The sequence below is a fragment of the Prionailurus bengalensis genome, chromosome D3 (assembly GCF_016509475.1).
Source record: "Prionailurus bengalensis isolate Pbe53 chromosome D3, Fcat_Pben_1.1_paternal_pri, whole genome shotgun sequence".
In the NCBI taxonomy this organism is placed as follows: domain Eukaryota; kingdom Metazoa; phylum Chordata; class Mammalia; order Carnivora; family Felidae; genus Prionailurus; species Prionailurus bengalensis.
Genome location: NC_057356.1, coordinates 7,412,669 through 7,427,717, shown reverse-complemented (window position 1 = coordinate 7,427,717; position 15,049 = coordinate 7,412,669). Strand labels below are relative to the sequence as shown.

At 47.9% G+C, this 15,049-nt stretch overlaps 1 protein-coding gene across 1 annotated transcript in view; it reads left to right on the top strand.

Annotated features, from left to right (window-relative positions):
• Positions 1-3,356: 3,356 nt before the first annotated feature.
• Positions 3,357-15,049, top strand: part of LOC122470179 (MLX interacting protein) — a 61,237-nt gene continuing 49,544 nt past the window's right edge. Inside the window, exon 1 of the mRNA XM_043557510.1 lies at positions 3,357-3,919. Within this exon, the coding sequence (XP_043413445.1) occupies positions 3,507-3,919 (413 nt within the window). The 5' untranslated portion in view covers positions 3,357-3,506. The remainder of the gene's footprint in view (positions 3,920-15,049) is intronic.

Here is a 15,049-nt window from a genome sequence, read left to right as displayed (position 1 = left end):
GCTTATATTTTAAGCACTGGAAAATTTTCTTTTACTTCTTCTTCTTCTTCTTTTTTTTTAATGTTTATTTATTTTTGAAGGAGAGAGAGACAGAGCATGAGCAGAGGAGGAGCAGAGAGAGAGGGAGACACAGAATCCGAAGCAGGCTCCAGGCTCCGAGCTGTCGGCACAGAGCCCGATGTGGGGCTCCAACTCACAAGCTGTGAGATCATGACCTGAGCTGAAGTCGGACGCTTAACCGACTGAGCCACCCAGGCGCCCCTCTTTTCCTTCTGCTTTAATTATTTCCTCTATTTCTTTCCTCCCTCATTCACTTTCTTCTTTCTTTCTAGAACTATTAGGCAGGTGCTAGAACTTTTGAATGTATCCCTCCAGGTCATTTACTTTCTTCGTCCTTTTAGAATTTTGAGGAGAAATTCTCAGTTTAATCTTTTAGCTTGCTACTCTTTTAGCCCTATCCATTCTGCTATCAACTCAGCTTTTCAAAATCATTATTTTTATATTTGATATGTTTTATATATATATATATATATATTTATTTATTTATTTATTTTCCAAGACCTCTGTTTGCTTCTTTTCACAAAGAAGCTATAATGAGTTGTTGCTTGGTGGGTGCAGAATCTTCCACACTCTTTCTAGAGCTATTAATTATTTTTAAAGTATTCTGTTTGTTCTGTTAACTTTCCCCCTTGCTTGTTAGTTCTTAGGTAGTTTTCTTCCAGAGGGCTGGCTTTCCTTAACTGTTTGCTGACGTTTGCTGGTCTGCAATACTCTGTATTTGGGAATTCCTGTTTGCCTGATTGCTGATTTGATTATAATGGAGTGCTCCCAATTTTTTGAGAAGAGATGGCTGTTCCATGAGGTTCTGTGTTCTCGTGGTTTGCTGGGTGTGGGAGCTCTCTGTCCTTCATGGGGGTTGTTAGCTCTCTTGGAGCACTGTCCTGTATGTCCCTCTGTGCACGTGGCTGTTGCTGCCTGATACTCTGCAGGAAGGAAGGTGGAGGCCCTCAGCCTAGATTCTCTGCCATCATTTCCACATATCCCAGTACACTGTCCCTGAGACCTTTTCCCGCTAGCCTCTGATTGTTTCTTGCACCCCCCTCCAGATCTCACTCTTGGTAGTTCTTTTCTCCCTGCATTTTAAACTGTGCTTTCCTCCAGTCTTGTTTTTTTCTCTAATATAATCTTTAGGAATTTATGGTGAGGATTACACAAAGCATGTTTGTGCACTGCATATGGCCTATGGGTGGGCAGTTTACAACATCAGCCTTTAGAGGTTCTGTCCTCCCAGGGAATTGATGTTTCTTTCTTTTTTTTTTTTTTTTTTTTTTTTTTTTTTGAAGTAGGCTTCACCCCCAGCACGGAGCCCAACTCAGGGCTTGATCTAGCGAGATCAAGCCCTGAGCCAAGATGAAGAGTCGGATGCTCAACCAACTGAGCCATCCAGGCGCCCCAGTGTTTACTTTTTTAAATTAAAAAAGTAAAGTATACATCCTCCCACATGGATGTCTTTCGTGCTAAGAAACCAAAGAGAAATAGAGTACGCTCCAAAAAAAAGGTATACAAGTAATAATTGTTTCTTTTAAGAAATTAGAAAATAGATAAACATGAAGAAAGTAAGAATCACCCCACCCAGAGATAACTAGTGTGAACACTAAGTTTCACCTTCTCTCTCTCTCTCTCCACCCACCCACCCACCCACCCACACACACATACAGATATGATTTTATAAGTATTTTTTTTGAAGTTGATCTCAAACTACTGATAACTTTTTAAAAGTTGTTTTTTCACCCAACAGTATATCATGGACATCTTGCCATGTCAATAATATTTGCTTCATTTAATATGTAGTGTTCTGTTACATTCGGGGCCATAATATATTCAACAATTTCCCTCTTGTTAGACAATGTGGCTGGGCATTTAAGAGTTCACCAAGGAGAAGTCTTCAGATGAAGGAAGACAAGTCAAAGGGTGGCCTTTCAGACATCTGCAACCAGCACTGGGAAGGGTGGTTTGGGCAACGGGGAAGATCTCAAACTCACACCTGAAGCTGCCAGTCCCTTGGGCCTATCTGTCCTTGAAGACAACCGGGGAAGGAGGATGCACAGCCACTTTGGTAAAAGCTGTTTGTCACTTTCTCTCTGAACACCCACCTCTTCCGGAGGCCCTTGCCAGGAAGAGGGTGGGGCAGGGCCCTCAGTGCCCACCCAAATCTGGAAGTGAAACTGGTTTGAAAGGAGAAGCTATGGAGGACGCTCAAGGCCCTGCTGGAGCTAGAGTGGGTGCTCTTGGCCAGGGGCCTCTTTCCCCCTCCTGATGCCCTGTCAAACCCCATCTTCCCAACATGGCCGCCATCACAGGCTGGCTTTGAGCCCCTGAAGCCTTGACAGCTTTCCAGAAGTGTCAACTATTAGGTTGAACCATTTGAAATTGCTATTTCTGTGGGTCCAGAGTATTGGCAATTTCTAGGTACCTCTGGTCAGGTCGGTTCCATTGCTTCAGTCTGTAGTACATTTCTTTAGTGCTCATTCTGTGCTAGGCACTGTGTTAAGTGATTTATAATCATTTTTAACTGTCGCAATTTTGAGGCATAGAGTTGTTCCCTATTTGAAAGAGAAGAAAACTAAGGTTCACAATTTTCCCTTTTAGAATTGCTTGGGGGCTGGTTCAGCCTCTAAATTTGAGCTCTTAACAATAACGACAGTATTTTGAGACCTAGTTAAAGGAGCTGGTGGCTCTGCCTCGTACTAACCGTGATGCCTTTTTGGAAAGCACCTTAACTTGGCGGAGCCAGTTTCCACCTCTGTGGGTATGAGGTTTAGGTGAGAAGCGTTCTTGATCTGGTTTCTGCTTTAGAAAAATGCCTTTGGTATCAGAGACTCAAGTCTTCTCATCAATAAAATGGGGACAATAACCAACGCGCCCAGCAACACAAGGGATTTGCTGCCAGGACTCAGTTACAGGCCCGGCCGAACCGGCCAGCGAGGGGGAGGGGGAAGGGGCCCCACCTCCACCCACCACGTGGAGCCCCGGCCCCGCCCACAGCGCGATTCCCCGGACCGTGGGGCGGGGTCGGCACAGCACCACTTGTCCAACGCGCTCTCCAAGGCTAGGACACTTGCGAGTGGCATCCCCTAGCCACTGCTTCCCACAGCATCTCAGGCAGCCCGGAGAGGGTGGGGGCAGGGAGGGGCGGGGCATCAAGGCGTGGCTTCCGGCAACCTTCCTCCCCGCCCCACCCCCTTGCTTTTTTGTCCGCCTGGATACGGAAAGGTTCCCCTGCACCTTTAAGAGGCCGACGCGGGCAGCCGATTGGCCGAGACGCGCCGGTGACGTCACGCCTGGGCCGGCGCCGAGTCTGCCCAGTCGGCCCGCCCCGCGCCCTCCCCCTCTAGTCCCGCCGCGCGCTCGCGGACAGTCCGCGCGCGGGCCGGGCCGGCGCCCCGTCTGCTTCGCTCGTTCGCGTCGCCCCGAGCCCCGGGGGATGCCCCCGGCCGGCACCCCCCATGGCCGCCGACGTCTTCATGTGTTCCCCGCGCCGGCCCCGCAGTCGGGGCCGCCCGGTGCTGCTCAAGCCTCAGGTGCCTGAGGACGACGACGACTCGGACACGGATGAGCCGTCCCCGCCGCCCGCCTGCGCTTCGGCCACCCCGGCCCGGGCCCACGCGAGCGCCGCGCCGCCGCCGCCCAGGGCCGGGCCTGGCCGCGAGGAGCCTCCGCGCCGCCAGCAGATCATCCACAGCGGCCACTTCATGGTGTCGTCGCCGCACCGCGAGCACCCGCCCAAGAAGGGCTACGATTTCGACACGGTCAACAAGCAGACGTGCCAGACCTACAGCTTCGGCAAGACCAGCTCCTGCCACCTGTCCATCGACGCCTCGCTCACCAAACTCTTCGAGTGCATGACTCTGGCCTACAGGTAGGGACCCGGCGACCCCGGGCCGGCCCCACCTCTCGAGTGGAGCTTCCTAGTTTGACAAAACCAGCGCGGAGGGCTCGACCGCCCGAGGACCCCGGGGCTGCACGCATTCCTATTGGCTCTTGTCCCTTTGGGAGTGTTAATGGGTCTGGGATCCTCCGTGGTAGCGAGAGGGGTCCGTGTCCTGGCCTCCTCCCCTGCCAGCAGGGCTTGCGTTCTTCCGGCTTCACGTTCTCCATCCAGGCCCTCCCCTCCAGTGTCCCCAGGCCACCGATTTTGGACACGAAAAAGCTGCAAATACAGGCTGCACCTTGTGTTACTCGACTCTCCACCCTTTCCCCCAAACGCTTTGTGTGCTTCCGGCAGTATCGAGTAGTGGTTCGGAGCACCTGTCCAGGGGTGGCTTAAGTGCTGGTTCCAGTCTTTAATGGTTGTATAAAATCCTGGAGCCTGCTTCCTCCTTTATGAAGAGAGGATGACAGTAATATCAGCCTCCATCGGCTATTTTAGGGATGGAAGGAGATAGGTAGTGCTTTTATCCCACTGCCTGACACGTAGGTAGATGCTCCGTAAATGTTAGCTTACTTTTCTTATTGTCCCAGCAGAGGGAGGCTGGGTCTTCTCACATCCACTTTATTGGGACACCCTCTCCCACCTTAGCAGCCAGCCTGGGTGCTTCCTAGGTTGACTTTTGGAGCCACAGCTGTTGGAGGTGCAGTCTGCCCTCCTGGCAAGTTGGAAGGTTCTGTGGTCAGCCCTGAAACACTATATGGAGATGGCATTGTTGAGGGCAGGCATCCCAGACACCATCCTGACATGTGGACCCAGCTCTGGGCAGAGATCCCTTTTTTCTAAGTCACAGATATACCTGGCCCTCATGAGATAAACTGTCTTTCCACTCTCTCCTCCTTCTTTGGTGCGCATGTTAGGTATTTGTGCCCAGCGACTTCTGCCTCAGCGACAGAACTTCTCGGGGCCATCTGCAGTGCAGAGCAGTCAGTCCTGCACCAAGCTCATGATAGGATCTCTGCTGAGTGGGGGTGATCGCATTAGTAACTGGACTGGCTTGGGCTGTCTTAGGTCTGCTCTGCAGGCGGCACAGGAAAAGTTTTCTTGGAGACTCCAGAAACAGCGTAAAGAAAAATAGGTACATTCCCCCCACTTGTTGTTGTTGTTGTTGTTGTTGTTTGGGAGAGCCTTTAAACCCAGATATATCCAAGTTAAAACATTACACATTTACCTGAAGTCAAAACATGGCTCCGGGTGGCATTTTCCCCCACTGGAATAAATGATTAGTCAACTTGTTCCTTTGTTATGTTCCTGAAACAACCCCCCCCCCCCCCATTTCCTCTCTTGAAGGTTTCCCTGGTGGTTTGTTTGCCACATGGCTGCAGTACATTACCCATAGCTCTCCTCCCATCCCCCTTGCGTGGCATATTGGTTAGGCTCTGCTCTGATTCTCTGGTCTTGCCAGTTTGAGCTGGCACTGAGCCCGTGAAGATGTTCTTTTTTTTTTTTGGAATTGGAATTGGAATTGAGATTGTAGCCCTCTTTTAGCCCTGCTTACTCAGTCTTAAAATTTGAGCACTTCATTGGAATCAAACCCACCTAGATTGTAGCATACACCACAAGAGCCTTTTCAAACAAAACTATAAGGGAAAGGCAGGAATGTGTTTTATTAAGAGAACTTAATCCTTTTCTTTATTTTAATATAAACTTCTTCGTGTACAGGGAGAGAAGGGATGATTATGTAGCAGGAGCCATGGGGTAGAAAGATCTCACCTAATCTCTGCTAAAGGAAAAATAAACCAGACTTCCCTTTGCCCTCAGTTTGGATAACCCACAGGCTTATTATTAAATAACACCAAAGAATTTTAGTAATGGCATTTTTCCCCCACTTCTTTCAAAAATATTTTGGCAACTAGCCATTGCTCAATTAAGTTTCTTGATTGCCAAATGCACCCTTACCTTGCTCTTCAAGACCTCCAGCCCCGCTGGCTCTCTCGCTTTGCTATAGTTCTCTGTGCTCAAGTCCTGCCGCTGCAAGCCTCCAGTGGGTATCCGCCTAGTAATTTCTCATGAAGATACTCTTTGTCTCTCCGTGTGAGGCTGATGCGACTGCCCCTGAGTTCAGTTGGCAGTGTGGAACCGTGATACAGATTGACAGAGGAATGACTCAAAACCAGTTGTCTGGGCTGTAGCCTCTGGCACAGAAAGCAGCAGAACAGAAGTGAGTTTCTGACCTCAGCTGTCCTATTATGACCACTAGCTGGCTCTCAGAGAAGGAGGGTTGAGATGGGGGTAGGGAGGGAAGCACACTTGATCTCACCACTGGTGGTCTGACTTCCCTTTCTGTGGGGTTCCAGCCCTCGCCACTGTTTTCCGGGTTTTTTCCTTCTTGGGCCTAGAGGAAGGACAGTGGGGCCTCCTCTCCTGCAAGACTGTTTCTGGCCTAGGCTCTTTCTAACCTCAGCTTCCTGTCTGTTCCCTGGCCTCTTGGTTCTAGCTGCCTAACTCTCCCTGGTACACTCTGTGCTGCCTTTTTTTTTTTTTTTTTTTTGGTTTCCTGTTAACTGCTGTCTCCCAGCTGTTTCCAGATGAGGTTCAGCAGCTCTTTGGGGGAGGAACTAAGCACAGGGGAAGCGGTGGTTATTTTTTCCCCAGTCCTGTGAAGTGGTCCAGGGATTCTGAATATGATCTGTTCCTGAACATGCAAAGTCTTGAACCCTTAAAAAGTCTTTGGCGAGACTGACTTTGGGTGGGGGAATAGGGTGTTGGAGGAGTGGGGACTGTGTGTGAGTGTGCCCAGTGACCCTCCTGGGCAAGTAACAGTGCCGAGGTGATTCCAGCTCCGTGCATCTGGCCTTAGAATCCATGTCCTTCCCGCTCTGTGATGCTAGCCCTGTAGCAGAGCATCTTGATTTGGCCCTACGGTGTGTGCTCAATTACTGGGACATTTTGGAGGGGAAGAAGTTGCCTTTCCCCAAGGCAAACTTAGGTGATAGATGATGGGGGAAAAGCGCCCATGGTTTACCTTTTCAAAGCCTTCCTGTCTGCCACTATAAAATGGGGAGAGTAAAACTCCCCTGCAGGGCGGAGGTGAGGATAACTGAGATAATGTCTGTGAGTGTGTCTAGTAGGAGGCAAGAGAAGGCTTCGCAGGCTGAGTCCAATTCTGTGTCCTCACCCAGCTGAGGACAAGATTCCTCCTCTGTAAACTGAAGGAACTAACGTATCTCACTGGGGTATTTTAGTGTGGCTTTCAAATGCTTGCTTGACAAATACTAAATAGACACATTCTTGCTTTGCGTATGCTTTCCACGCTCCACAATGGAGCTATGTACTCTAGAACATAGTTCATGGTTCCTGCCCTCTTAGCATTTTAAGGAATGTCACACATGTAACTCACCCACACAGATTCTGAGCACATCTAGTAGATAGCTTTTTGTGGTTGGTTTTGGTTTCACTTCTCTACCTTTTTATGTAACTCTTTATTTATTGGGGAGCCTAGGTGTGAATGTTTCTGAAGGGTTAGAGATGTTGTCTTTATGTATTTGGGGATAAGCAGTAGCTTTCTGGACAGTGGGTTTCTGCTTAAATGGATATCTGAAGAGACCTTTAATGCGGACCTGTAAGATAGCCTTGGGATACAAATTCCTAAAACGTACCCCTGTGTATGTGTACTCTGTATAGAAATTCTCTGTTCCTAACCCAGAGTGGCAATCTCTGCCAGATTTAAGGAGTAGCAAGGATTAAAAGTTTAGAGCACGGTGACCTCCAAATTTTAAGTTTTCAGTAGAGGTACTTTCTAATGCTAGGTGTGGTAACCAGTTGTAATGAGAACCGTTCACACAAATGACTAAATTTACTACTCTGCAACCATGCCGAAGATAAACAGGTTTTCTTCTTTTGCACTTTTTTCAGTTTTTGATCATTATATAGTGTGCGCTGCGGGGCGTGCATTGAGGTGGGAATGAGGGCTACAGAGATGACAAAGGCAGTGTCTGTCCTTGACAAGCTCATGAACTAGGGGTGGGGGGCAGATAAAACAGGCAGTGGTAGAATAATTAGCAAGGTCTGCAGTAAAAAACGTGAACCAGTTCTGATGGCGGCACTGAGATTGAGAGTTTATATAATTGCTATCAGTGTGGATACTTTCCCCTGACATCAGGGTTTAATACTTACCTCCCCTTCCCCATGTTAACTGTCAGCAGTTATGGACCGTATTCCCCAGCAGGAAGCTCCATATTCCTTTTCTGTCTTCTTCCATTAGTAGTCTAGGAGCATATTTCCTTTTCGTGTAGAGGCTGATTGGCTAATTGCCATCCTGATGGAAGGATGAAGAAAGGCTGTACAGTTGGGAAACGCCTGAGAAACGAGGTTCGAGGTTGATTGCTAGGGTGGAAGAAGACGAGAATTCACACACTACTATGTCCTGGATTCTCTTTACATGATCTTAAGCAACTCTCACAATACCCTTCTTAGGGGTGTGTGTGTGTGGGTGGAATCCTCATGTTTCATCTTAAAAAAAACACCCCCCACCCCAAGTTTGGGAGTTAATTAGTCCTGTTGCTGAGTTGAGGCACCTTGTCCAAGGCAGTGACTCTGGAGCTGAAAAGTTGCCTCCCGCATCTGTTCACAAAAGCCTGTGGTTCTATAGGAGGTGAAAGTGCCAGTCCTTCTAAAGTAAGGCCTGGGGAAACCAAGGTGGGGAAAAGAAATGCCTTGGGCTGCTCCGTGCCTTTCCAGGCTCCACGCTTTTCATCACCCATGAAGTCCTGCCCTTCCTTCAAGACCCAGCTCAAGCACTGTTGCCCTAGCAAGGCCTCCCAAAGGGAATGGACGCCACATTCCTTTGTAAATCCATGACCCTTATCGATTCTGCCTCAAATCATTACATAGACCTGACTTGACACGCTTCGTGCTATCTTTGACTTTCCCACAGATCCTAACAGTGTCTGGTACATACTGGGTGATTAAGAAATACATGTGCGATTGAAAAGGGAAGTTCAGGTACTTGGAAGCCAACATCATAAACTTGTCCTTGGTGAACCTATTTATCTTCACTTGTGCAAAGACAAACACAAACTCTGTGGAACAGGGCTTTAGGGGATGTTGGTATGGAGTGGGACAATAGGGTGAATGCTTTCATTGAATGGCATTTGTATTGTGACTCATTTGGACTGTTGTGGCAGATTAATGACCCCTCTCCCTCCCCCCTCCTCCCCCAAGATCCATATCCTAATCCCCAGAACCTGTGAATACGCTGGGTTACATGGCAAAGAGGAATCAAGGTTGCTAATCAGCTACCTTTATTTGTTTGTTTGTTTGTTTATAAATTATTGATGGATTGATTGATTTTTTAAAGTAGGCTCCACGCCCGATGTGGGGCTCAGACTCATGGCCCCGAGATCAAGAGTGGCATGGTCTACAAACTGACCCAGCCAGGCACCCCACTAGTCACCTACCTCTAAAATGAGGAGATTATTTTGGATTTTCTGGGTGGGCCCACAGTAATCACCGAGGTCCATAAAAATAGGAGAGGAAATCAGAGAGAAGCAGACAGAGATCAGCGGGAGAAATCCTGGCCTGATGTTGCTGGCTCTGAAGATGGAGGAGGGGCAGTGTGCTAAGGAATGTGGGTGCCTCCAGACGCTGGAAAAGGCGGGCAAATACATTCTGCCCTAGAGCTTCAGAGGGAACCCAGCCTTGCTGACATCTTGATTTTTAGCCTAGTGAGACCCACGTCAGACTTCTGACCCCCAGAACTCTAAGGTAATAAATAGGTGGTGTTCTTTTTTTGTTGTTGTTGGTTGGTTGTTCGTTTTGAGAGAGAGAGAGAAAGAGAGAGAGCGTGGGCACACATGCAGACACATACACATATGTGCAGGGGAGGAGCACAAGAGAAAGAGAAGGAGAAAGAGAGGATCCTAAGCAGGCTTCATGCTGTCAGCACAGAGCCTGACGTGGGGCTCGATCCCATGAACTGTGTGATCATGACCTGACCGAAATCAAGAGTTGGGTGCCTAACTGACTGGGCCACCCAGGCACCCCTAAATAGGTGGTGTTTTAAGCCACTCACTTTTGTGGTCATTTATTATAGCAGCCATACAGCCTGGATTGAAGTGTTTCTTGAGGTCATGTTTTGAAACACATGACTCAGCTATAAAAAGGCATTTTTAGCTCTTCCTTAACCACAGGAACACATAGCAGCCCATTCTCGAGTTCTATCAATTTAATGCTGGTGTAGTAGGTGGCAGTTCAGGGGATCTAGTGATAGGAGGGTCCTTGTTATATAAGGAGAAGTCTGTAGAATGGGTCTTAGCCTTAGTCCCCACTGTAATTGATAGGATAGGATATTATAGAAAGCTAATTTTACTTTTTTTTTTTTTTAATTTTTTTTTTCAACGTTTATTTATTTTTGGGACAGAGAGAGACAGAGCATGAACGGGGGAGGGGCAGAGAGAGAGGGAGACACAGAATCGGAAACAGGCTCCAGGCTCTGAGCCATCAGCCCAGAGCCCGACGCGGGGCTCGAACTCACGGACCGCGAGATCATGACCTGGCTGAAGTCGGATGCTTAACCGACTGCGCCACCCAGGCGCCCCATTTTTTTTTTTTTTAATTAGAGAGAGAGAGGGAGAGAATCTTAAGCAGGTTCCACTCAGCATGTAGCCCAACACAGGGCTCGATCCCATGACCCTAGGACCATTACCTGAGCCGAAATCAAGAGTTGGACTCAACTGACTGAGCCACCCAGGTGCCCCGATTTTACTTATTTTTAAGGATTCGTACAGTGAGGAAGAATTCAGTGTGAGCTCCCATTTTCTTGGGTAGAATATGTGCAGTGCAGACAGCAAATATCTTAGATGATATTTTCCATCTTTTGTTGGAATTCTGTCCATGGTTAGAATTCCAGGCCTCAGGACTTGCGTTTTATGTAGGCAGAACTCTTCCAGCTGCATGGATCAGGGACCCTCTTGTGCTTCCCTGTGTGATACGGGTTTATTGCAAGGATTGGGAAGGGTGCTGGTAACCTCATGATGATCCCAGGGTTCCTAGCATTGCCTGAACTAGTGCGGACTAGAGTTGGGTTCCCGGCCGCCCTGGGTCCTCCGCCCCAGGGCGGGGGCTTGTCCTTCCTTCCCGCTTCGCTTCATCCCTGTGAAGTGACTGGGCTCTTCTTTCAGCCTGTTTTCAGCCTGGTTTCCTTGCAGTCTTGCTTAGCCCACTGCCAGCTGGCTCGCTTACCTGCAGCCCTGTTTCTTCTCTGTGGCAAAGCTTTTGCTTAGGGGTGCCTAGGGGGCTCAGTCGGTGAAGTGTCTGACTCTTGATTTCGGCTCAGTTCAGGACCTCATGGTTTGTGAGTTTGAGCCCCGGTCAGGCTCTGTGCCGACAGTGTGGAGTCTGCTTGGGATTCTTCCTCTTCCTCTCTCTTTCTCAAAAATAAATAAATAAATAAACATGAAAAAATAAAACTTCTGCTTAGAGGAGCTTCTGCATCTGCCTGACCAGAGCTCACCCACGGCCTGTGTTTCACATTCAGACCTTGCTTAGAGCTTCCTGCTACCATCAGTGCTCTTTGCCAGTTGCCTAAGTTAGCCCCATAGCCTCCAATTAAAATGTTTGGGAGTAGGGGGGAGACTAGCTGTCCCCTTCCTCTCTGAGTAGAACCTCACAGGCCACAGAGCATGAGTCTGGCTCTTTCCTTCTAGAAGTTATTAATCAGGCCTCTGTTGGGTGCCAGACACAGCTGTAGGCTTGAAGATACAGTAGTAAACAAGGAACATGAGTCATCTCCCCGCATGGAGTTTATATTCTAACAAAGGGAATCGGTAAGCAAATCAGATTTATATTGTTGGTGCAGTGAAGACCATAAAACAGGATGAAAGAAGGAAAGTGATAGGGGGATGGGAGGAAGGTACTTTATCTTGCTGGTCAGAGAAGTCTTCTGAGGAGGTGACATTTTAGGTTGAGCTGAAACCTGAGTGGTGAGTGGGAGCCAGGCAGGGATAGGCATTTCGGGCTGCAGAAGAGCCCGAGGCAAAGGCCCAAGGTGGAATGAACTTGGCACGTTGCGGGGCTAGAAGGAAGGCCAGTGTGGCTAGAATGTTGAGGGCAAGGTGAGTGGTAGAAGGTGAGACTCAAGAGGCAAGGGGCCTTGTTGGTGACAAGGTGGGATCTTGTGCTCGCCGCCCTGGGGAGTATAGCTTGTCGAGGCTGCTCTGTGGAGACTAGTTGATAGCAGGCAAGAGTAGAAGCTGGGGTACCACTTGGGAGGCTGTTGGGCCTTTCTCCGGCTAGAATGGCAGCAGTGGAGGTGGAGAGAAGCGGATGGATTCAGGGTGGGTTTTGGACGTGCCGGTGGACTGGGCCTGGAGGATTAAAGAAAGACAAGGATCTGCAATGACTGGGAGGTTTTGGCCTGAACCACGGGGGCCGTTACTGAAATGAGGAAGCTGAGGAAGGCCCCGTCAACTGCAGTGGCAGGTGTGCTGGGGACACCGCTGTGCTGTGCACTAAACTTGTCTGCTGTGGGTACCCTGTGACTGGAGCTGTGGGAGGGGCAGCTTCCCCAAGAGGGGGCTGCGAGGGGACTGTCAGTGTAAGGGGCACTGCAGTTGTCCGGCGAGGTCCTCTCGTAGCCTTGACCACACTGTGCTCCGTCTCGCCTCCCAGACCTCTACCGTGCCTCTCGAGGGGGTCAGATGTGGAGGGGAGACTCTGGACTTTTGAGCTGGCATTTGGAAGGTAGTGTTTTTTCCTGCGAAATACATGCTGTCGTGTATCCCAAAAGATGTTTTTGCTCAGTTGGGTCTGATTGTGGTAGAGGAATATTGCCTGATCTACATGCCCTAAAGGAGCTTTTCCAAATCTAGCATTCTTCATGTGTTTGGGGTTGGACTGCATCACCAGAAAAATCTTCTGGAAAGGGGCAGTGTAGAAGCGTAGCTCCAGGAAGGTGTCCAAGATCTGGAAAAAACAGTTCCAGAAACAGGATTCCTTTCTGTTTGCTTTTGAGTCTCAGAAGTGGACGTAAAGAATCTGAGTAGAGAGCTAAGCAGTGAGAGCTCATAAAGAGACAGCAGAGAGAACCAGGCTACAGGTAGAAACAGAGGTTTGGGAGTTTTAGTTGCACTGAAGAGGGAAACCATGAGGTTTAGGTAGCATGGCTTTGCTGTTGAGGAAAATTCTGGGAGTAGGAGGATCCGTTCTGAACGCTTGTTACAGTTCCTTCCCTCTGTGGCTTGTGGGCATAGGCAAGAAGGTGCCCTCTTTTGGTTTGTCACCATGAGACAAACTTGGCCATCAAGACAAAAAATAGCTTCTTACGAAGAAAGTAGGGGAATTAACTTAGTTTGTAGATTAAAATTTACCCAATATTCGAGCTTCTAAAAGAGCAACCTAAGGCACTCTGTCCCGTGCTGATGTGGTAACTGGCCCGTTTGCCAGTGGACCACCTCATCTCCTGATGAGCCTTTGGGACCTGTCCTCATAGCTTGATATGGAGCCTTTTAGAGGAAGTTAATTTATAAATCCCTTTTATTTATTAAAACGAAAGACTTTCAATGAATTCTTAAAACAACATATGATTTATTACTTTGCTATTTTACATGACTCTTTTCTAGTTGAGTAGCAAGCAGGGTCTTTTAAAATGCCTCCTTTGTTCTTTGAATTATTAAACAGGTCTTTCTCTGCCTTGGAGCAGGACTCTTATCTACTTGCACAGACAAGTTTTTGTTGTTATTTTTTAGCAACGTTACTGAAGTACAATTTATATACCATACATTGCAGTCATCTTAAGTATACAGTTTATCGATTTGTTGGTTGTGCAGTCATTATCCCAATCCAGTTTCAGAACTAGATTCCGTCCCCCCCCCGGCTGAGGTCTTTCCGGTCCTTTTACGTTTGATCCCAGTTTCCACCTTAGCCTCAGACACGCACGGATCTGCTTTCCGTGTCTCTAGATTTGCCTTTCCCAGACATTTCATATAAATGGAACCATACTGTGTGCAGCCTTTTATGTCTGGTTTTTCTCACTTAGAATCCTGTTTCCAAGGTTTATCCATGTGGCAGTATATATCTATCTGTATTTTATTCCTCGCGCTTGCTGAATAGTGTCCCGTGTATTAACATACCACGTTTGTGTATCCGTTCATTGACCGACGTGTTTTTGAGGGAAGCCTAGTACCTTCGTCATCTGGTATTGATTTTCCATTTCCTGTAATAAACTTCTCTTACAGATTGAGATGGAAACTTTCTTCTCAGGTGAGAATAGGAAATGGCAGGAACCGTGGTAGAAGGGTGATTGGGCTGGCGCTCCGGGACGGTGGTGCCGCTGGCTAGCTCCTCCCTGCCACTGTGTCTCTAACTGGGGGGGGGGGAAGGCAGGGGCTGGGATTGAGCTTAGACTAGAGGCATGGTTACCAACCTTATTTATTTTCAATGGCCCTTATGTTTTTGAGAGAGATTGTTGTAGAAACGATTTGCATTCAGCAATAAAAAAAGGTCAAATTACTGGTATGTGCAAAAACACGATGAACCTCAGAAACATTATGTTGAATTAAATAACCCTTCCTCTGAAGAACAGATATGATTTCATTTACATGAAGTTCTAGAATAGGTGAAACTAAGGTGAAAAAAAATCACACCACTACTTGCTTCTGAAGGAGGTTGGAGTGGGAACTGACTGGAAAGAGGCACAAGAGAATTTTCCACGATGGGGGTAATCTGGATAGGGGATTGCACATACATTTGTCAGAACTCATTGAACGAGAACGGTACACTTAAAATTTGTGCGTTTTATTATGTGTAAATCTTACCAAAACCAAAAGGAACCATTGACCAATGTTGAACTCTGGCTGACGTGTTATGCATGCTGGTGTGTTAGGGACGAAGTATATAGATGTCTGCATCTTACTCTGAAATGCTTGAAAATAGCGGCCCTCAAACCTTTTGGTCTCAGGACCCCTTTGTGCTCTTAAATATTGGAAAGCCCAGAGAGCTTTTGATTGTGTGGATTATATCTGTTGACGTTTACCAGGCTAGAAATGAAAACAGAGAATTTAAAAATATTTGCTAAAGCACTGAAAAAAATAATAAACCCGTTAGGTGTTAACATAAATAACA